General features: G+C 46.3%; 1 protein-coding gene across 1 annotated transcript in view; it reads right to left on the bottom strand.

The window, feature by feature from the left end:
• Nucleotides 1-22647, bottom strand: part of LOC143641504 (uncharacterized) — a 157159-nt gene that overhangs the window by 111556 nt on the left and 22956 nt on the right. The window contains exon 3 of the mRNA XM_077109004.1: nt 105-115. Within this exon, the coding sequence (XP_076965119.1) occupies nt 105-115 (11 nt within the window). The remainder of the gene's footprint in view (nt 1-104; nt 116-22647) is intronic.

Genomic DNA, 22647 nt, shown 5'->3' with positions numbered 1-22647 from the left:
TTTTAATATTAATATAACATTATTAGTATAACATCTAATACTAATACAATAGCTGTCCTATGGCATTTAATATTACTATGATATCATTCTATAGCTTCTAAAACTAAAATAATAGCTGAACTTTGTTTGGCCTTCATTACTGATGTAATATACATGCCATTTTACATTAATTCAGTAACTACCCTATGACCTTCAGTGTTAATTTAATAATAACTATACTATAGTGTCTAACACTAGTATAAAGTTTCCCTTTAACCCAAACATAATATCTATATTATAATGTGTAAAACTAATACTTCTGGCCTTTAATACTAATATGATTCTATACTGTACTAATAATAATATAATAGATGTTCTGTGGTGTTAATACTCAAAATCTATAGTTTTGTATCTTAAAACTAATAACTTCCCTGTGGTCTTTAACAGTAACATAATATCCATAGTGTATTTCTGATACTCATGTAATAGCTATCCTGTGTCCTTGAACATTACTATAATATCCATATTATTGCATCTGAGACAGCTGACTGTGGACTTCATTTCTAATATAATAGTCATCTATATCATCTAAAATTAATACAATAGCAGCCCTGTGCCTTTACTAGTAACACTTCTGCATCTAAAACTAATGCAATAGGTGCCCTATGACCTTAAATATTAATGTGATATCCATGCTAGATCCTCTGAAACTGATATAATAGTTGCCTTGTGGCCTTTAATATTCATATCAATACTGTAGCTTCTAAAACTAAAAAAAATATAATAGCTGCACTCTGGTGAGTATAATTAATATATTCCCTATATTATAGATTCTAAAACTAATACAGTTTGTGCCCTGTAGCCTTAAACATTACTATAATATCCATACTGTACAATCTACAACTAATATGATATTGCTTTGAGGATTTTAATTTTAATATAATATCCATACTATAGCATCTAAAACAAATATAATAGCTGCCCTATGACATTTAATACTAACATGCTATCCATACAGTAGCAAAAAGAAAACTGATATATTAATGTCCTGTGTCTTTTATACTGATGTAACATCTTTAATATAGCGTCTAATACTAATGTAATAACTGTCCTGTGGTCTTTAATATTAATATGATGTAGATATTATAGTAACAAAAATTAATATAACTGCCTGTTATTATTAAAACAATATCCCTACTGTGGCGTATAAAACAGGCCTCTCAACTCCCATGTTTTCCTTCACCAATTGTTCTAATTTCCTGTATATTCCTCTACCACCTCCTTTCTCATCTCCCTGTGTATTATATTAACAATATCTATCCTGGAGGCTCTAACATTAATATAATATCCATAGTGTAGCCTCCAGAACCAATGTAATTGCTTTAATTTCACTTTTCAGGCTAACATGATATCCACATATAGCATCTAAAACTAATACAATAGCTGAACTTTGGCCTTTAAAACTATTATAATATCCATAGCATGATATATTTTTTAATTTATTTTTTAGTTGTAGTTGGACACAGTACCTTTATTTTATTTATTTATTTTTATGTGGTGCTGGGGATTGAACCCAGAGCCTCGCACATGCTAGGCAAGCGTTCTACCACTGAGCCACAATTCTAGCCCCATAGCATGGGACATCTTAAATAAATAGGTGCCTTTAATACTAATGAGATCTCAAAACTATAGCATCTGAAACTAATATAATATTTTCCCTGGAACAATTAAAACTAATATGATATTTATAATATAGCATTCAAATGAAATAGAATAGCTAGCCAGTGGACATTAATGTTATTGTGACGTCCATAGACAACATCTAAAATTAATATTTTAATAAACTAAAACTGTGTATTTTAATATTAAATGCTATGGCATTTAATTATATATATATATATATATGAATTATATATATATATATGAATATAATTATACATATTATATAATTATAATCAATATATATTAATTATATATAATATAATATAATTATAATTAATATATAATATAATATATTATATATAATATATATATATATATATATATATATATATATGAATATATATATATATATTCATTCTATGACCTTTAGTACTATTGTGATATTCACACTGTACCACCTAATATTAATATAATAGCTGCCATGTGGCTTTATATTAATAGGATATCTATCTTATGGCATGTAAAACTAATAAATAACTGCCACTTGGCTATCAATATAATATTATGGTACAGTACACAAATTATAGAATTGTAAATTATAGCACTGTACTGCCCTGTCACTTTTATTACTAATATAATTCCCAAAATATAACATCTAAAACTGATGTAATACCTATCCTATGGCCTCTAATGTAACAAAATATTCATAACATAGCATCTAAAATTAGAAACTTTAGTTGCCTTGTGACCTTTGATATTAATTTAATAGCCATATAAGAGCATCTAAAATAAACATAGTAACTTCTCTGTGGCCTTTAATATTTCTGTAATATCCATGCTATGGCACCTAAAATAACATAAAGCTGCCCTGTTGCATTTAACATTAATATAATATCCAAGTTATATTGTCCAAAATTAATATGATAACTCCCTATAGCTTTTTATAGTAAAATGATATTCATACTACAGCATCTCAAGCTAATATAAAAACTGCAATGTGGCCTTGAATGCTAATGTAATATTCATAATATAGTACCTTAACTAATAAAGAAGAAGCTTTCTAGGGTCTTTAATCAACTTTAATATTAATGTAATGTCCATACATTAGCAAATAAAAATAATAAGAATATTCCCTGTTGCCTTTAACCTAATGTAATATTTATATTATGTATCTTTAAAAAAATTTTTTTGGTTGTCAGTGGACTTTTACTTTATCTATTTATATGCAGTGCTGAGAATCAAACCTAATGCCTCACACATGCTACGCAAGCACTCTACAACTGAGTTACAACCCCAGCCCCTGCATCTTTTTTTAATTGCAAAACCAATTATTTTATATATCACTGGCCATAAATTTTTGTAATTAGTTATTACATAAATGATGCCTAGTGCCATTATTCTGCCCACAATCCACTTGTGCATTTATAAACACAATTTTCATGATTTATATAAGCACATCTATCAGTGAAGATGTTACAGTGAGGTGCAATTTAACAACCATAATCTGATGCTTTGCAGATAGCAATGTAGAAGAAAATTATTTGTAATCATCTTTCACTTCAATGACTTTATATAAAAATCAATACTTTAAAATTAAATTCTAAGTCTCCAACGGAGATTTTCATATGTACATATAGAAATGGTTACAGAGAGCAAGATTTATAAGAAACATGTCCACATGTCCACATCCTATTGTAACTGCTGTACCATTTTTTTTTTCCAACTTCTTTCCTTTGCCTGAAAGAGGGGCTCAGATAAGATGGAAGTTTTGCTTGACTTCTATAATGTCCTGAACTTTCTGTAGCTCTATTTTTTTCTTAATATGTTCATTATAAATTTAGCTTGGCATTTCTGTTTGATCTCTTCAACTCTCTTCATTGCATTAATAGTTTTATTCTGTAGTTCTTGCTGGCATTTGACAGATTCATTTCTACATTTTTCAAATTCAAATGAATTATCCACTGTAAGCTCTTGACCAGCTGCTTTCCTGAAAGCTTTAGTCCACCTGGCCTTGTGAGGATTATGCTTTATTTTAAAGTTCTTAGTACATTGGATTTACAGAATCTGAATACCTTGCAATAATTGAAGGTGAACGTCATGCCATGGACAGGGTAGGTGGACCCTGAACAGAAATAACACTTCTTGATATGCATGTTGAGCCTTGTGGGACCCCACCAACCAGGCCATGAGCTGGGGAAGAAGTGATGCCATATTATTACATCTTAAAACTAATGTAATATATGCCCTTGTCCTCCAATACTATTACAATATTTAAACATGCCATCTAAAACTAATATAAAAGCTGACTTGTGGCCTCTAACACTAATATTATATCCATAGCACTCCATCTGAAACTAATATAATAGCTGCCCTGTGGCAATGAATACTAATGTGATATCCATACTATAGTATTTAAAACTTAAATGATAGCTTCCCTGTGGCCTTTAACATTAATATCATGCCATAGTATCTAACACTAATATGATAGCAGCCCTGTGACATTAAATACTAAGACGCTGTTAATACTATAGCATCCAAAACCAGTATAATACTTGCATGGTGGTCTTTAATACTATTGTAATATCCATACTATAGCAACTAAAGCTAATAAAAGAGGTGTTCTGTGTATTTAATATTAATATAATATTAATAATGTGGCTTTGAAACAGAAATAACAACTGCCTTGTGCCCTTTTATTCTAATATAATATCCTACTACATCTTGTAAAATTAATATAATAGCTGCCGTGTAGGCCTTGAATACTAATATGACATTTATACTGTACCTTGTAAATGCCCCTCACCCTGCTTCATTACACTTCAGCTGCTCCTGGGTCAGTATCCCATCCCCAGAAGCAACATCTGCCTCAGAGAACACTGTTCCTGTCGAGAACACCCTGTCAAGGACTGAAATCCCTTCTTCTTTGTCTTAGATATGGTAAAGGTGGTAGAGGAGCTGGGAGTGGGGTTTGGGATTGTTCCCACTTACCAGCATGTGCCCCATAGAAGCCATCTGAATGCTCAGAGCCTGTTTTAATATCATTAACAGGATATAAAGATGTCCCAGTACAAGACTGGTGTGACACTCAGGTGCAATATTCACAATGACTGTGGGAAAAGTAGCTTGATTGTTTCAGGTCAGAATCACATTCAGGCAAACCAGGATCTCTCCAACCTGCTCCAGAAGAATGCATTACAAGAATAGAGCAGATGTGGCCAACCAGCCCTGGATGGAGGAATGAGGCCTACCTTCAAATGTCATCCACACTGAAACCATCTTCTTCTCAAGGTCAGCCAGGCTGAAGCCTAGCCCCTTCTCAAGATCAAAATCAGAAAAACAAAATCATGTGGTGAACATTATGGTTAGGGTGGGTATTATGGATGGAGTTGAGCCTGAGCAAATTTGTTGTCTGGAGTGTGGTCAGATGTTGAGTACAGAGTAGGTAGGGGTTGTTTACAGAATAGATGTTAAACAGAAGCACATGGTTTGTGGGCTTATATTTAGGGTTTCTAGGGTGAGGTTAAAGCTAGAAGATAGGAAGTAGTGTTAGTGTTTTAGAGTTATGAATAGGTAGGAGGGGTCAGAATAAGGGTCAAACCAAGAATTCCTTAGAATTCAGCATCCCTGGGATACTATGCTTCATACTGTGTTAACATTGACCACCACTTCTTATGACCCACTCTGTGACCCTACACCACTTATCAATTCCTGTGTATCCCTGTATCACATCCCAGATGGCTTCTAGTGTGCCCTCCACTGTCTGCTTTTACTGACCCTGTGTAGCTCTCAACCTTCTCCTCTTATCTCCTCCTGTGTAACACTCCACCAGCACCTTTCATCTCTACCTGTGTAACCCTCCATCACCTCCTCTCACAGCTTTCTGTGTAGCCCTCCTTCTTCTCCTCTCATCTCACCATTTAGCCCTCTACCACTTCCTTTTATCCGCTCCTATGTACTCTCTTGTCACCTCCTCTCAAGGGCTCATGTGTAGCCCTTGACCATGTTCTCTCACAGCTTCTTTGTAGCACTCCACCATCTCTTCTCATCCCATCCTCTGTAGCCCTCCACCAACACCTCTCAACTCCTGTGTTTTCCTTCACTAACTGCCCTCATCTCCTGTATATCCCTCTACCACCTCCTTTCTCAGCCCCTTATGTAACCCTTGACAATAATCTCTTACAGTTTACTGTGTAGCCCTTCACCACCCCCTCTCATGACAAAACTGTCCCTCCCAAGGATGCTCAGCCAGCCTCAACTCAACTGTGTTCCTGAGACTCTGACCTATTCTAGAAGTTGTTTAAGATTCTCCATGTCTTCTAATGACTTGTCCATGTAATTGGCTTTTTTAGGAATTTCCTTTATATTTAATTCTTTAAATTCTAAAACCCAGATTCTTCATCAAACTTTGATATTCTTCATTTGTGTTCTATTGTATTCAAAAGGCCAACTGCTTACTTCTTCAGGGTTGATTCTTAGTACGTTCCTCAGATAATGTAAAGACTACCTTTGTAAGTCTATATGGCTTTTGTTCAAGTTTTCAGAAATGTCACTTACTTACTATATTGTTGTCATCTTTTGCCAACTTAGTGTTCACCTAAGTGTTCTCTCTCTCTCTCTCTCTCTCTCTCTCTCTCTCTCTCTCTCTCTCTCATCTCTTGGCTGTCCCTAAACTTCATTAGTGTTTAATGTTTACCAGGAGAACTGGGGACCACCTCTGTACTCTGCCAATCAGGTGTTCAACTCCTCCTTCACTTTGGGCAGTGGAGTTTTTGACCTTAGCTGGTCCTCTCCAGAACTGTCATGGTGGCCATCCTATTTAGGGGGCTTCATCTACAAGTCAATGTCATGTTAATGTGGGCACTGGGGTCAATTGCTGGTCAGAAGTTACCTTGGTGTGACTGCACTACTAAAAGAATCTTCTGTAGGGCACCCCCTCCTCCACAGAAAATCTTAACTAAGTTTCTGCAGAAATCTTCACCATAATTGATTTTAGGACTATAAGCATGAGTCTCTATCTACAGGAGATTTCAATGTATATCTAAAACATGTAATAGCTGACCTTTGGACTCTAATACTAATACAGTGTGCACACTATAGCATTTAATACTAATATAATAACTGCTTTTTGGTCTTTTACAGTAATATGATATCCATATCAAAACACCCCAATCTAATACAGTAGCTGTCTTATAGCCTTTCATACTAATGTAACATACATACTGCCTCATCTAATAGATCTCCTGTGTTCTTTAATATTAATATAATATCAATATATAGCATTTTAAACTAATTCATGTACCTTTGCCTCTAATACTTAATGATGTTCATACTATAGCACCTAGTGCTGATATAATAGCTGACCTGTGCTTTGTAATTCAAATGTGGTCTCTGTACTATAACCTCTAAAATTAATATAATAACTGTACTGTGGCCTTTAATTGTAGCAAAAATCCATAATATAGCATCAGAAACTGATATTATAGTGACACTATGGCCTAACATAATAATGTAATATCCATACTGTGGACTCTAAAACTAATATAATAGCTTCCTGTGGCCTTCAATACTAACCTGCTCTCTGGTACTTAAAATATTATAATAGTTGTCCTGTGGTCTTTAATACTAATGATATCCATAGTACAACAATTAAAACTAATAAAATAGGTGAACTGTGATCTTTAGTAATAACAAAATATCCATAATTTAGCATCTAAAACTAATATAATGTGTGCCTTGTGTCCTTTTAAATTTTTTTTTTAGTTGTAGGTGGACATAATACCTTTATTTTATTTATTTACATATTTATTTATTTATTTTTATGTGGTGCTGAGGATCAAACCCAAGGCCTCACATGTGCTAAGTGCTCTATTGCTGAGCCATAACCCCAGCCCATATTGTTTATTTTTATGTGGTGCTGAGGATCAAACCAAATGCCTCACACATGCTAGGCAAGCACTCTACACCAAGCCACAACCCCAGCCTACCCTGTGGCCTTTTTAAAATATTTTTTAATGTTAAAGATGGACACAATACCTGTATTTAATTATTTATTTTAATGTGGTACTGAGGATCAAATCCATTGCCTTATGCATGCCAGGCAAGTGCTCTACCACTGAGTCACAATCCCAGCCCCTGCCCCATGGCCTTTAATATTAATATGATATAAAAATTATGGTCCCTGAAATTAATATAAAAGTTGTCCTGTGGCCTTCCAATACAGATATTATATCCATCCTATGGCTTCCTTCTGTCTTTTTATATTAATATTAATATTAATATATTAATATATATTAATATGTGATAGCATGAAATCTAATATAATAGCTTCCCTATAGATTTCACTATTAATATGTCATCCATATTATGACCTCTAAATCTAATATGATAGATTTATCCTGTGGCCTTTGTTACTGATATGATCTCCATATTTATGGCATGGAAAACTGATAAAATAGCTGCTCTATGGCATTTACTATTAATATGATTTTCATATTATAGCATCAAAAACAGATATTAGAAGCATTAGAGGCTTTTAATACTAATATGATATCTAAACTATAGTATCTAAAATGAATATAGTAGCTGGGCTGTGGCCTTTAAATCTAATGTGATATCCATATTATGGCATCTAAAACTAATACAATAGATCTCCTTAGCTTTTAATACTAATATGACATCCATATTATGACCTCTAAAACCAATGTAATAGATGTACTGTGACCTTTAATATGAATGTGACACCTTTTCTACAGCCTGTGAAACCAATATGATAACTCTATGGTGAATTTTAATATTTAATATACATGATATTGAATCTTAAACTGATAAACTGGTGCTCTGTGGCCTTTAATATTAGTATGATATTTATATTATAGTACATTAAGCTAGTAAAATATCTGCTCTGTAGCCAGTAAACTAATGATATTCATGCTATACTATTGAAATTAATATATCAATTGCCATGTTGACTTTAATGCTAATATGTTATGCATACTTAAACATATAAAAGTGACATAATTGTTGACCTGGGCATTTAATACTAATATGATATCCATGCTAGAACATCTAAAACTGATATAATGGCTTCCCTGAGATCTTTAAAACTAATAAAATATCCATCCTAATATAAGAGCTGCCCTGTGGCCTTTAATAATATAATATATAATACTAATATGATATTCATATTATGTCATCTTAAACTGATAAAATATCTGCCCTGTGACCTTTAATATTAATATAGTATCATACTGTAGCATCTGAATTAATATAATGGCTGTACTGTGATTTTAATACTAAATAATATACATACTGCAGCACCTAAAACAAATAGTTGCCATGATGCCTGTAATACTGATATGATATCATATTAGTATAACATCTAAAAATGCTTAGTGTAGCCTCTAATATTGATATAATAGCTGCCCTGTAGCCTTGAATACAAATAAGATATGCATACTCTATTATCTAAAATGGATATAATATCTCCCCTGTGGTCTTAATACTAATATAATAGATGATCTGAAGCAATTGGTACTAGTGTGATTACCTGTTTGGCATCTAAAACTGATAAGATAGCTGTCCTATGGCTATTAATATTAATAAATTCTCCATAAGGTAGCATCTAAATCTGATATAGTAGCTGCCAATACTATTATGATATTCAGAATACTATCTAAAACTAATATAGTATCTAATACTAATGTAACAACTAAACTTTTGCCTTTAATAGTAATGTAGTATATTTACTGTAGCATCTTACACGACTGTAAAAACTTCCTTGTGGTATTTAGTATTAATATATGCATACTGTGGCTGCAGAATAGGTTAGTATAGCTCTCATATAGCCTTCATATTAGTATAATATCCATACTACAGCATCTACATTAATATAATAGCTGCTCTGTGGCTACAATATTGAAGTAATATCTGTACTATAGTAAGTACAACTAATATAATAACTGTACTGAGGGTTTAATTCTATTACTAATATAATAACTTCCCAGTAACCTCTAATGTTAATAACATATCCAAACTATAGCATCCAAAATTAATATAATAGCTGCCCTGTAGTCTTTTATACTAAATTAATAACCATGCTATAGCATCTCAAGCTAATATAATATCTACTCTGTGGCTTAATGTAGTAGCCATATGATTGCATCTAAAACTGATATTATAGCTTCCCTGTATCCTTTAATACCAATATGACATCCTTAGTATAGCATCTTAAATTGTTATAATAGCTACTCTCTGGCCTTTAACATAATATCCATATAATATGATATCTATAATATAGCATTTAAAATGGATATAATATCATCCCTATGGCCTTTAGTCTTAAATTTAATAAAATCTCTATACTATGTCATCTAAAGTAATATAATAGCTGCCCTGTGGACATTGATACTATTATGATATCCATACTATAGCATCTAAAGTTAAAATAATTAAAAAAAAAACGCCTGTAGTTCTGGGATTTAATAAAGTAATATGATATCCAAACTACAGTATCTAAAATGAGTATAATAGCTTAATACTAATAGGATTTACATAGTATAGCATATAGAACTAATAAAATAACTAAAGTTTTGGCTTTAATATGTTTTTTTGGTAATAGGAATTGAAACTAGGGGCATTTAACCCCATCCCCAGCCCTTTTTAATTTTTTTAAAATTTATTTTGACACAGGGTCTTGATAAATTATTTGGGGACTCACTATGTGGCTGAGGCTGGCCTTGAACTTGTAATCCCCCTGCCTCAGCTTCCTAACTCACTGGAATTACAGGCATGTGCCACTGCCTGACTGGGCTTTAGTACTAATATGGTGTGCATACTACAGCACCTATACTAAGTACTATAGGAGCTGCCTGTGACACTATTATTAGTATTATAACTACACTTTGGCCTCTTAATGTAATATTATAGCTCTCCTGTGGCCTTTCATATTAATACAACATCCACATATAGCATCTAATATACTAGCTGCCCTATGGCCTTTAATAATATCAACACTGTATCTCCTAAAATTGAAGTGATAGTTTCCCTGTGGCCTTTTAATACTATATAAAATCCATACTACAACATCTAAAATGAATAAAATACCTGCTCTGTGACCTTCAATTCTTTTATGATATCCACACTATAGCATTTAAAACTAATAAAATAGCAGTCCTGTGGCCTATAGTTCTGATGTAGTATCCATACTTTATCATTGTAAATAATATAACAGTTGCATATTGTCTTTAATACCAACATCATATCCATAGTATAAACTCTAAAACTACTACTTAGCTTCCCTGTGACCTTTAATACTAATATAATATCTATACTATAACATATGAAAGAAACATAATGCATGACCTGTGGTTTTTAATATTGATGTAATATCCATCTTATTGCATCCTAAGCTAATATAATAACTGCCCTGTGGTTTTCATATTATTATGATATCCATAGAACAGTACATGTTAAATTAACATACTAGCTTCCCTTTGGCCTTTAATGTTAATATACTATTCATGCTCTAGCTTCCAAAACTGTTAAAATACCTGCATTGTAGCCTTTATAATAAAATGATATCCATTAATTAATAAAATAAAATAATGGCATTTCAAGTTATTATAATAATATAATACTAATGCAATATTCATACTGTTACATCTAAAAGTGATATAATTCCTGCCCCATGGTCTTCAATACTGATATGATATCCATACTAGAGCATCAAAAACTGATAAAGTGGCTGCCCTGTGTCCTTTAAGACTAATATAGCATTTAAAATTGATATGACAGCTTCTCTGTGGCCTCTGATATGAGTATGATGTCCATAATATAGGATCTAAAACTGATCTAGGGCCAGGTGCAGTGACACATGCCTATAATCCCAATGGCTCATGAGGCTGAGACAGGAGGATTGTGAGTTCAAAGCCAGCCTCAGCAAAAGTGAGGTGCTAAGTAACTCAGTGAGACCCTATCTCTAACTAAAATATAAAATAGGGCAGGGGATGTAGCTCAGTAGTCGAGTTATCCTGAGTTCAATTTTTGATATAAAAAAAAATAAAAAAATAAAAAATAAAACTGATATAGTATTTGCCCTGTGGCCTTCACAGCTAATCTGATATCTATATTGTTGCATCTAAAAGTAACATAATAGCTGCCCTGTTGTGATTAATACTACTATTATGTCCATCCTATAGTATCAAAAACTGATATGGCTGCTCTGTGGCCTTTTGTATCAAATGTTAAACATAATATAGCATTGAAAACTGATATAATAGCTGCTCTGTGGTTTTTGGTTCTAATGTGATATCCATATATAGAAGGGGTCCCTGCAGACCTGGGACAGGCAGCTGGCAAGCTGTGGACACTCCCACAGAGGTGAGTATTGGCCCAGGAGACCACTCTCCTGGCTGACCGTCTGTTCAGGCAGGCACAGAGACTGCGCAACCAGGGCGGGCAGGAGGGAGACTCCAGTGAGGACCTGGCACCCCGCCCCCTGGCCTGGGGCAGTGCGGGCGTCTACTGTCTTACAAATTTCCTCTCCAGAACTCTGTGTGTCATAAACCAGCACCACAAAGACAGTGGACACCAGTGCTTTCCAACCTAGACAAGGCAAAACCCAGTTGCCTCCTGGACTCCCAGCCCCTGAGCAGACAGTGGTGGTCATCAGGAGGATGCCCACTTCCTGGGCCCCTGCTTGGCCTCCCTAAGGTCCCCACCTGGCCCCTGAGCACCCTGTATCAGGGGCTGCACCTGAGACAAGGTCTCTCCCTCTTCCCAGGCCAGCTGCCCCTCTCCAGGACTGACCACTCGGCCAGGACCAACTCCACACAGGCCTCACTCCCAGATGGAGGCTCAAGTCCCAGGCAGCCCTTCCTGGTCACAGCACTGCCCGCCCCTGCCACAGGACAAGCTGCACTCTGCCACCATGACCACGGGGACCCCAGGACAGAGACTCCCGGTGTCGTCTGCACCTGCAGGCCACCTGTGTGGGGACCTCCAGGAGCTCTGTGCTGAGCCCTCTGGAGTCGGGGACTCAAAGTTCTTCATCACTCTTAGCATGTGTATGTGGGAGGGCAGTGTGGAGCCCCCCGTGGAGGGACAGTGTGCAGGGGCCTCACCTGGTTATACAGGGAATTCCCATTCCACCAGCACCTCCAGCCTAGGTATGTCCCTGAAGACCCAGAAACAAATGCTGGAATGAAAACTTGTGTGTGAATATTCACAGCAGCACCATGCACAAGGTTCAGAAAAGAGAAGTGACCCAAGTGTCCACTGAGGAGGAATGGGGGGACAGGACGAGTCCATCAACATGGTGGAATATTACTTAGCCCTGAAAAGGACTGCAGCTCTGACACGTGCTGCAAATGGGACAGACTTTGAGACATGGGGCTCGGTGAGAGAAGCCGATACAGAGGGTCACTCAGTGTGGACTCTCTGGGCAGGTCCTATCCACAGCAGGCCATCCAGACACAGGCAGTGGGCAGGTGCCAGGGCTGGGCAGGGGACTGGGTCACTGCTGGAGTGAGAGTGCCTTTCAGGGGTAAATAGGCTGTTTTGGAAGTAAAGGCACTGGACGCCCAGTGCTGTGAAGGCACCTGATGTCTGGCTCGATCCCTAGCAGATGGACTTGTGCACGTCCAGTACAGCTACAGCCCATGCTCAGGTTCCTGCTCTCAGTGACCCAGCACCAAGTGGAGGCAGAGAGGCCAACCTCAGAGATACCAGTGTGGCCACATGTTCTGCAGAGTGCAGGTGACCCGTGGGGACCTTGGAGAACACACGGGGCCATTACAAGCTGAAGCTGGGTGACACTGGACAGAGCATGGGGCAGTCCTGGGAGGGACCACATCCCAGGGCAGCAGCTGCAGAGACGACATTGAGGTGGCCACATTTATTGTCAGCTGTGAACAGCGGTCAGGCGGGGAGCGCCCCGCCAGAGCTGAGCCTGGCCCGACCCCAGGGATGGAGGCCTGGTGTAAGCTGCATTGGAAGGTGGGGTTCCTTAGCCAGTGAAGTGGCAGGATGCAAGGCCTCTCACCCCCAGGACAGGACCTGCAGGAGGAGAGGGTGGAGGTGAGTCCCTGGGCGCAGCTGAGTCTCCTGGCAGTCCCAGCCACGCCAGCTTCCTAAACTTCCTGTAAATGTCTCTGTGCACAGCAGGGCACGTGGGGCCTCGGGAGGGCTGTTTTCCAGGTGGACAGATGTCCCCATGGATGCTGCCAAGCCTGCTCCAGTCCCCGAGGTCAAGATGCGTTACACCTGGCTGAGCAGACGTGGCTGGGAGCCAAGCTGACCCTGGCAGGGAGACCCCACTGACCTTGAAGACGGGTCCTGCCTGCAGCTCCCGCAACAGCTGCTCTGGACTCAGGCTGTCCGCTGCAGAGGTCAGGCACAAGTTGGAGTAGTCAGCCCCCGCACCCTGGAAGCAGCAGGATGTCATCCTGAACACTGGCATCTCCAGGGTGCACAGCCGCGTCCCTGTGAGTAAAGTTCAGGTACGTCCCTGAAGCCCAGCCACCCGCCTGCTGTAGGACCCCAGGTGGCCTGACAGTGCCCACTCCCCAGTGGGGCCCTGGGCCTACTGGTTCTCCCTGGCACCTGCTGCACTTGATCCCCAACTCTGCCGAGCCTCATGGATTGCAGGGGTCAGCAGGGCCACCTGGAGCCCAGGAGCTGGGGAGGCCAGGCTCCTGGAGGGAGCTGGACACCATTGTAAGAGGTGAGTCCTGTCTACATTTGCACCCCAGAACCTGTGAGTGGAACCTGGTGTTGGAACCGGGTCTCTGCAGAGGTCATTAGTGAAGGGTCCTTAGATGGGCTCCTCCTGGGTCAAGTGGCCCTCATGCAATGGCTGTGTACTCCCAAGAGACAGAAGAGGGGACACAGACCCTGAAGATGGGTGACACTGGACAGAGCATGGGGCAGTCCGGGGCGGGGCACATCCCAGGGCAGCAGCTGCAGAGATGAAGCTGAGGTGGCCACATTTATTGTCAGCTGTGAACAGCGGTCAGGCGGGGAGTGCCCTGCCAGAGCTGAGCCTGGCCTGACCCCAAGGACGGAGGCCTGGCTTGAGCTGCATTGGAAGGTGGGGTTCCTCAGCCTGTGAAGGAGGAGGAGCCCCATGGAGACGGAGGCAGAGACTGGACTAAGGGGCCACCAGCCAGGGCCACCTGGAGCTCAGAAGCTGGGGGATGCAGGAGGAGCCTCCCTGGAGCCTGTGCGGGGAGCTCAGCCTGGGACCCTGGTCCAGCCTCCACCCTCCCGGGTGGGAGAGGACAGTTTCCTGTGGTTTTCAACGCTGGTTTGTGGTCATTTTCTACATCAGCCCCTGTGTTCCCTGCACTGGCCAAGTGCTGAGGGGCCATCCTGGCACTCCAGTCATCTGCACAGGTCGCCCTGTAGCTGGACAAGCATGTGGTGCTGCCCTCCCACTCCTGGACCCTGAACACCATAGCACAGAGCACCCCATGGCCCCTCCCTGACCGACTGCCCTGTGCACACACCTGTCTCGGGGTCCATGTGGATCACCCTGCCTCTGTCAATGCAGGACACCCAAAGTGTCCCCGTGGTGTCCATGCACAGCCCATCTGGCATTCCTTGCTCTGGCTCCAGCTGGCACACCAGCCGTGGGTTTGCTGCGGCAGGACAGAGGCACGTGGCCCCTCACAGCCCATACCAGGAGGTCATGTTGCATGGCCTCAACCATGGGAGGGAGTTACAGACCTGGTGGTGCATCTGGACCCCAGGAGGGGACTCGGGAGGATGTAGATGTCGGGGGACTGGCCACAAAGGCTCCCCCCAGGGGCGGGGGGCTGGCCACGGGAGGCCCCACCCAGGGAGGGCTTGTGGTGCTGGCCACAAAGGCCCCTACTCCAGGGAGGACGTGGGGGTCTGGCCACGGAGGACCCCACCTGGGGAGAGTGTGGGTGGCTGGCCATAGAGGCTCCTACCCCAGGGAGGGTATGGGGGGCTGGCCACGGAGGCCCATACCTTAGGGAGGGTGTGGGGAGCTGGCCACGGAGGCCTTCGCCTGGGGGGCGCGTGGGGACTGGCCAGGGAGGCCCCTACCCAGGCCTCCTGTCTACACGTTGTAGTCATAGCCCCGCACAGAGTAGACCAGGCTGTCCACGTGGTAGAGAGTGCGGTGGTCTAGGGATCAGTCCAGCCCGTTGGGATGCCCAGCTGGTCCAGCTGTCTGATCACAGAGCGGTCAGCGTAGAGTGCATACAGGGAGCCCTGCCCCGGCTCCCACACTCCTGGAGCAGACGCTTCTGGCATGGTGCCTGAAGAGAGTGGAAGGTCAGTGGGCAGCACCCCAACCTGCCTTGTCCACCCACACAGACCCGCTGTGCAGAGAGCTGTGGTCACCCTCAGTTAGGGGACAGCAGGCAGGATGGCCCTCAGGCAGCATCTGTGAATGAGCCTCTGTGCTGGACCAAGGGGGGACCCCAGAGATGTTCCACTGGGAAGAGGCCTGTTCAGGCAGAGGTGCAGGGCCCTCAGCTACACGTGAATGGCCTCTGGCCAGCAGCCCTGGCCGCTGCCCCACCCTGGCGGCTTCGACCCTCCCAGGGTCCTCTCTGGGCAGGGACCCAGGAAGAAGTACATGAAAGCCATGGGCTTTGGAGCGGGAGGGAATCTGTGGGCTGCCCAGCACCTGCATGGCCTGGGGTGCCGCTTGCCAGCAGCCTGGGGAGAGCTCCTGAGGTCCACAAAAAGCCAGCACCCGCCATGACGAGAGGCTCTCCAGGTGGCCTGGGCCACCTTCGGCTAACCAGGCCACAGCCAGTCCTTTCAGCAGCTCACCTGCCTCAAACCTCCCAGTGGGGTCCACCTTCCCATTGTTGAACCTGTTGTGGGGCTTGTCATGGTCCAGCCAGGCCGCCCACTCCACCTGCCCCGTCTCCCAATCCAGGAGGCCAAGGCAGGTACCAGAAGCCACCATGTAGCTGCCTACTCTGCACAGAGCCACACAGCCACCAGGGTCTCCTGGGAGGACAGAGGATACAGGACAGCAGGGTGGCCCAGCTGCTGCTTCTCCAGGAGACAGTGCCACCCCACCCATGGGGCTTCTGCTGGGAGGCACTGTCAGGGCACAGAGCACGTCTCAGCAGAGAACCAGTCCTGCTGGGCCTGCGTGGACCACCTCTCTGCGCCCCTCTCCCCACGACGGCCACCACAGGGCCTCCAGATGGGACTGGAGGCTGCTGAGCCTGCCTGCAGGGCCACCAGGACTGCAGAAATGGAGAGCGCTGGCCTCTCCTCACATCAGTGCCAGTGTGAGAGCCACGGGTGCCCCTGAGCCCTTGGGTAGGACTCTGGGCCTGGGGCAGGCTCCACAGCAGAGTGCCTGAGGCCAAACACAGACTTGGGGCCAGCCCTAATCTGCAAGGGGGACAGTGGCACTTGCCCTTGGGGAGGGTGAGGGTGAGTGGGGGATGCTCCCAGAGTGCTGCTTCTGCTCCTCAGAAGGCCCACAGGGGTCATCAGCCACATAGGTGTGCAAGCCCCACAGACACACAGGTAATTCCCAGGTGTGTGAGCCCATAGGGGTCATCAGCCACACAGGTGTGTGAGCCTACAGGGGTCATCAGCCACACAGGTGTGTGAGCCTACAGGGGTCATCAGCCACATAGGTGTGCAAGCCCCACAGACACACAGGTAATTCCCAGGTGTGTGAGCCCATAGGGGTCATCAGCCACACAGGTGTGTGAGCCTACAGGGGTCATCAGCCACATAAGTGTGCAAGCCCCTATGGTCCTAGGTCTTTTTGGGACCTTTGTCATAGGTGTCCAGCATCACTAGAGGCCTGAGGGTTGCAGACACACAGATACCACCCAGGTGTGTGGGTCCACGCACACACATGAGCCTGGAAAAAGCACAGTCACCCCCACCCTGGCTCCTGAGTCAGGACAGGTGCGTGTGTGGCACAACCCGGGGTCAGAGCCAGGCGCGGGCTCCACACAGCCGCCAGGAGGATGTCAGCGTTTCCAGGACTTTGTCTGGAGGACAGCGAGCCCATCTTTGGTCCATCCTGTACACCAGGACTTCCCACCCCCACACCCCCACGGTCTGTCCTGTGCCCAGGGTGTGACAGCCCACACTCCAGGGGCTCCAGAGCAGGCAGCCAGGTGCTGAGCAAGCAGGTGCCCCAGCTGGGCCCCTGCAACCCTCAGGCCATGAGTGATGCTGGACACCTATGACAAAGGTACCAAGAAGCCCTAGGACCTCAGGGGACACGGGCCATGGGCAGGACAGCTTCATAGCTAAACGAGCCCCAGGAACACCTGGAGCTCCAGGGGACCCACACTTCCTCAGGCCCATGTTCTGCAGCCCCCAGACCCACTTCCTCTGGCCCTCTGTCTGCAGCCCTCAGACCCACTTCCTCTGGCCCTTCGTCTGCAGACCCCAGACCCACTTCCTCTGGCCCTCTGTATGCAGCCCCCAGACCCACTTCCTCTGGCCCTCTGTCTGCAGCCCTCAGACCCACTTCCTCTGGCCCTTCGTCTGCAGACCCCAGACCCACTTCCTCTGGCCCTCTGTATGCAGCCCTCAGACCCACTTCCTCTAGCCCTCCATCTGCAGCCCCCAGACCCACTTCCTCTGGCCCTCCATCTCCAACCCTCAGACCCACTTCCTCTGGCCCTCCATCTGCAGCCCCCAGACCCACTTCCTCTGGCCCAACGTCTCCAGCCCCCAGACCCACACTTACTGTGGCCCACAGTGTGTAGCCCCAGGCCCACTTCCTCAGGCCCTCCATCTGCAGCCCCCAGACCCACTTCCTCTGGCCCACCATCTGCAGACCCCAGACCCACTTCCTCAGGCCCATGGTCTACACCTCCCCAGGGTTGGGTTCCCCCGACACACAGTCCTGGCGTTGATGTCCACATACACCAGCTGCCTGGTGTCCTTTCCCACACGGGACACTCCCCCATCCTGTACCTCTCCCTGATGACAGCCTCAATCCTGGGGGACGCCATGGCCTGGGAGGACGACAGGGCTGTGAGTGCCCTGTTCCCTGTCCCATTCTCCTGGTCATCGGGTGAGGGCTGCTGGACTGTGCAGGCTGGGCGCTCCCAGATGTGTGACACATCCTGTGGTCTCAAGGACAGCCTCTTCTGCTCATGAAGCCTCACCCAGAAAGACATGGGGATGCAGAGAGGGACCCAGCCAAGCCCGTGCCCCTGCTGGCTCCTCTGCCACCTGGCACTCTGCATGACCCGAGAGGTCCACAGAACGTGCAGGTGCCCTGTCACTTGAAGTGGCACTCCCTGGCAAGGTTCTAGGAGTCCCTGTGCCCTTTCCTTCTGGTGGCACAGTGTGCCCACCACTTCTCCACCTTCCAGGACCCCCAGCTACAGCCTGGGAAGCAGGGGCTGCTAAGCTGAGCCACTGTCCAGGTGGGCCCGGCTCAGACGCTGGGGTGGGGTGCGATCAGCAGGTGGCTGGCTCCCGAGCACACACCCTGGCCTCTCTGCCCAGGAGACCTCTCCCCCAGAAGGGCTCACTTTGCGATGCTCCTGTTAATTGGGTTGCTGTGCCACGCCTGCCCTTGGTGGGACTCAGTTCCCAGGGCCCTTCCTGGATGGCACCGAGGCCCAGCAGCCCAGGGCTCACATACTGGGACAGCTCACATGCTCCTCAGCCCTCATCCTGTCCTGCTCCCTCAGCTCCTTGGGACTCCACTGCACTCAGGCTGAAGGCTCCACCAACTGGGGGCGGCAACTGTCTTCTGCCCTCCCCTCCCTCATTCCTCCCTCTGCGCTTCACCAAACCAACAGAGCCCTAGGCAGTGGCACGTCACTTGTTCTGTCTGCAGAGCCAAGGTAGCAGTCACAGGAGTTGCCCCGTGCACTCTGCATTAGAGTAGGAGAAGCAGCAGCCCTTAGAACCTGTAGATATCCATAGGGAGCCTCCCAGGTCGCGGCCAGAGCCCCACCAGGCATCCCTGAGACTTCCCCTTAGGGCCGACCATTTGGCTCCCCAGCCCTCCTGGGTTCTCACCTCGCACAGGTGCTTCCCTGGGCAGCGGATACTGTGCTCCTCTCCTATTGCAGAAGAGCGCCCTCTTGCAACTGGGAGTCCACGGGGCTCACCCAGGCAGGCTCACAGGGAGCACAGTCTTGGCCAGCAGGCCTAGAGGGGGCACTGAGGAGGCACGGGGATCCCTGGGCAGGCAAATGGGGCACTGGTCAGGGCTCTACTCACAGGCATCCTGTAAAGAGCGGACTGCTGATCTCCGAGCTTCACTTGCTGACCCGACCTGGCCTCGCACACCTGGCCATGGCACCCAAACATTCACAGGCACCAGAGCCCCCTCCCCGTGTCTTCCTCCGCCCTCTGAGATGGTCTGGGCGTCACTCCCCCAGCCTCCTGTAGGCTCCTTCAGCGGCCTCTGCCCATGTGCCACTCCAATGAGTACAGTGGTGCCAGGGACCCTGTGCCTCTCCTGCCACCACCGATTTCTGCCAGCAGGATTGCCAGGGTACTCCCCAAGGAGAGGATTTTGGCAGGAGGTGCTGCTCTCTTGCAGGTCCACACCAAGGGTTCCTCCCGCTGCAGACAGGGTAGTGGCCTCCATGCAGCCAAGACCTAGCTCTTCCTGAGACACACCCTGGGGGCACAGAGCCCCACACACCCTTTGCTCCCACATTCCAGGGGCCCTGGCACCAAACCAGTTGTCATGTCCCCGTGACCCCACAACAGGACGCCAGGCACTCACCCTTCTCCATTTCCCTTGGTCCAGCTGTCCTACCTCCAGAATGCTCCTCCGCCACCTGCCAAAGTCTAGCCCTTTCCCAGGCTCTGCCTAGATTCCCAGGGCAGCCTCCTTCTGCACCTGGGGTGGATGATCTCATCTGACTCATGACTTACACACTCCGACCTGCTGATGACTCCCCCATTTGTAGATGAGCACACACCAGCTCCCAGAATAGATTTCTGCCTAACACCCAGCTTGGAAGTCTATGAGGCATCCCACATGGGCTTGCCCATACACCTGCTCCCCACCTGGGATGCCTCCCCATGTCCAACCCCAGTGGGCTGAATAGCACCCCAAGTGCACTGGGACCTCGGGATAGGGCTTCTTTTGCATTTAGGGTCTCTGCAGATATAATTAGGTAATGATCTCAAGATGAAATCATCCTGGGTAAGGGTGGCCCTATGCAATCACAGTGTGCTCACTAGAGACAGAGAAGGGGACACAGGCACAGAGGAGTAGCACCTGGAGACGGAGGCAGAGACTGCAGTGAGGGTCCACCAGCCCAGGGCCACCTGGAGCCCCAGGAGCTGGAGAGGCAGGAGGAGCCTCCCTGGAGCCTAGGCAGGGATCTCAGCCTGGGACCCCTGGTCTTGGCCTCTGCCCTCCAGGGCTGGCAGAGGACAAGTTCCTGTGGTTTTCAACTGCTGGTTTGTGGTCATTTCCTACATCAGCCCCAGGGTTCCCCTGCACTGGCCAAGTGCTGGAGTGCCACCTTGGCACTCCCGCCATCTGTAAAGTTCCCCTCTGTAGCTGGACAAGACATGCCTGGAGTCTACCCTGGAGCCTGGGGAGGTAGCTAAGCCCTGTGACCCCTGGTCTCACCTTCTGCCCTCTAAGCCTGGGGGAGAAGATCCCACCTGACTGGGAAAATGGTTTAAGCCCCTGTGACACTTTGTTTCTAAGTGCAGGACATTAACAGAGCCATGAAATTGCATCCAAGGTTGGCCCCTCATCCCTGCCTTTGAGATATCCTGTCCACCAGGCTCGTCCCTCCCTCCCCTCTGTTCAACTCTGCAGCTCCCTGGGCCCCAGGGCTCCTTCCTGCCTCCCCTCTGCTCAGCTCTGCAGCTCCCTGGGCCCTGGGTCTCCTCACCCCCTCCCCTCTGCTCAGCTGCGGACCCCTGGGTTTGGGAGCCTCTTCAACCAGGTCTCCCTGGCACCACCCTCTCCCTGTCTGCTCCCCCAGAACAGGAGCCTTGTGCTAAGTCAGTGTGAGCCTGTGTCCCCTGCAGTGACTCCTCTGATGTCCTGCTGCCACCCTGCTGGCATAGTGTGGGCTCCCCCACCAGAGCAGGCTCAGTCACTTGGAGAGTGTTCAGTTCTCACCCTCCTGGTGACACTCCTTCCTCCCTGTGGGACAGCTGGAGATGGTGTGTTGCACTCGGCCTGCTGGCCCCACATCCCACTTGGCTGTCCAGACAAGCTGTGGTGGCCCTGGGGCACCTTGGGAGCTGCAATGGCCTGCGTGCTTGTGGTGATCCCACCAGGTGATACTCCCCGTGGGAGTCCTGCTGGAGTGACTCGCTGGACCCTGACACAGACCTAGCCCTTGGTCATACACCCTGCCCCCTGGTGGGCCAGCTGGCTCCCTCTGACCAGGAGCATGAGACCCTGCCCTCCTCTCTTTGGGTCTGTGAGTGGTGGCACTGCTTCCTCATGTCTCCTGACTAGGAGTGGCCTCCTCTGGGGCTCAGCTGAATACCCCCTATCCCAAATCCTTCCTGATGGGGTTGTCGCCCAGGGGCCTTGTGACAGGAAAGCACCATGGGTCTGCCAGAGCCTCAGGTCACCTCGCCTTAGGCTGCCTCCTGGGAGAGGCACAGGGTCAAGGTGGGGTTCAGATCGTGGGTCTGCTTGGGGACAGACTTCTCCCTGAGAGGCTCAGTGCTCCTCCATCACCAAATCCCGCAGCCCAGGACCTGAGCTTCCCTCCTGCACCCAGCACTCCATGTCCCTCATGAGCCCACGCTTGGCCTCAGGTCCCACAGGAGAACTTTCCTCTCCCACGAGTGACAGGCGGACATCTTTCCCAGGCTGTGGCCTGAACCTCCACCTGAGCCTCTCCTGAGTGACTCCGGGTCCTGCACAGGGCTCAAAGCACCTCCTGCTCTGGTCCACATAACTGGGGTTGGGATCCTGAAGGGCAGGCCATCCTCAGCAGGGACCTGGGACGCTCCTTCCTGCATCTTCCCACCCCTGAGGACCCAAGGCCCCCTGTACCCCTCCTTCCCTCTCCCTGCTCA

Source organism: Callospermophilus lateralis, chromosome 3 (genome assembly GCF_048772815.1).
Source record: "Callospermophilus lateralis isolate mCalLat2 chromosome 3, mCalLat2.hap1, whole genome shotgun sequence".
Taxonomy (NCBI): Eukaryota; Metazoa; Chordata; class Mammalia; order Rodentia; family Sciuridae; genus Callospermophilus; species Callospermophilus lateralis.
The sequence above is the reverse complement of the archived record's forward strand: the minus strand, read 5'-3'. Positions and strand labels throughout refer to the sequence as shown.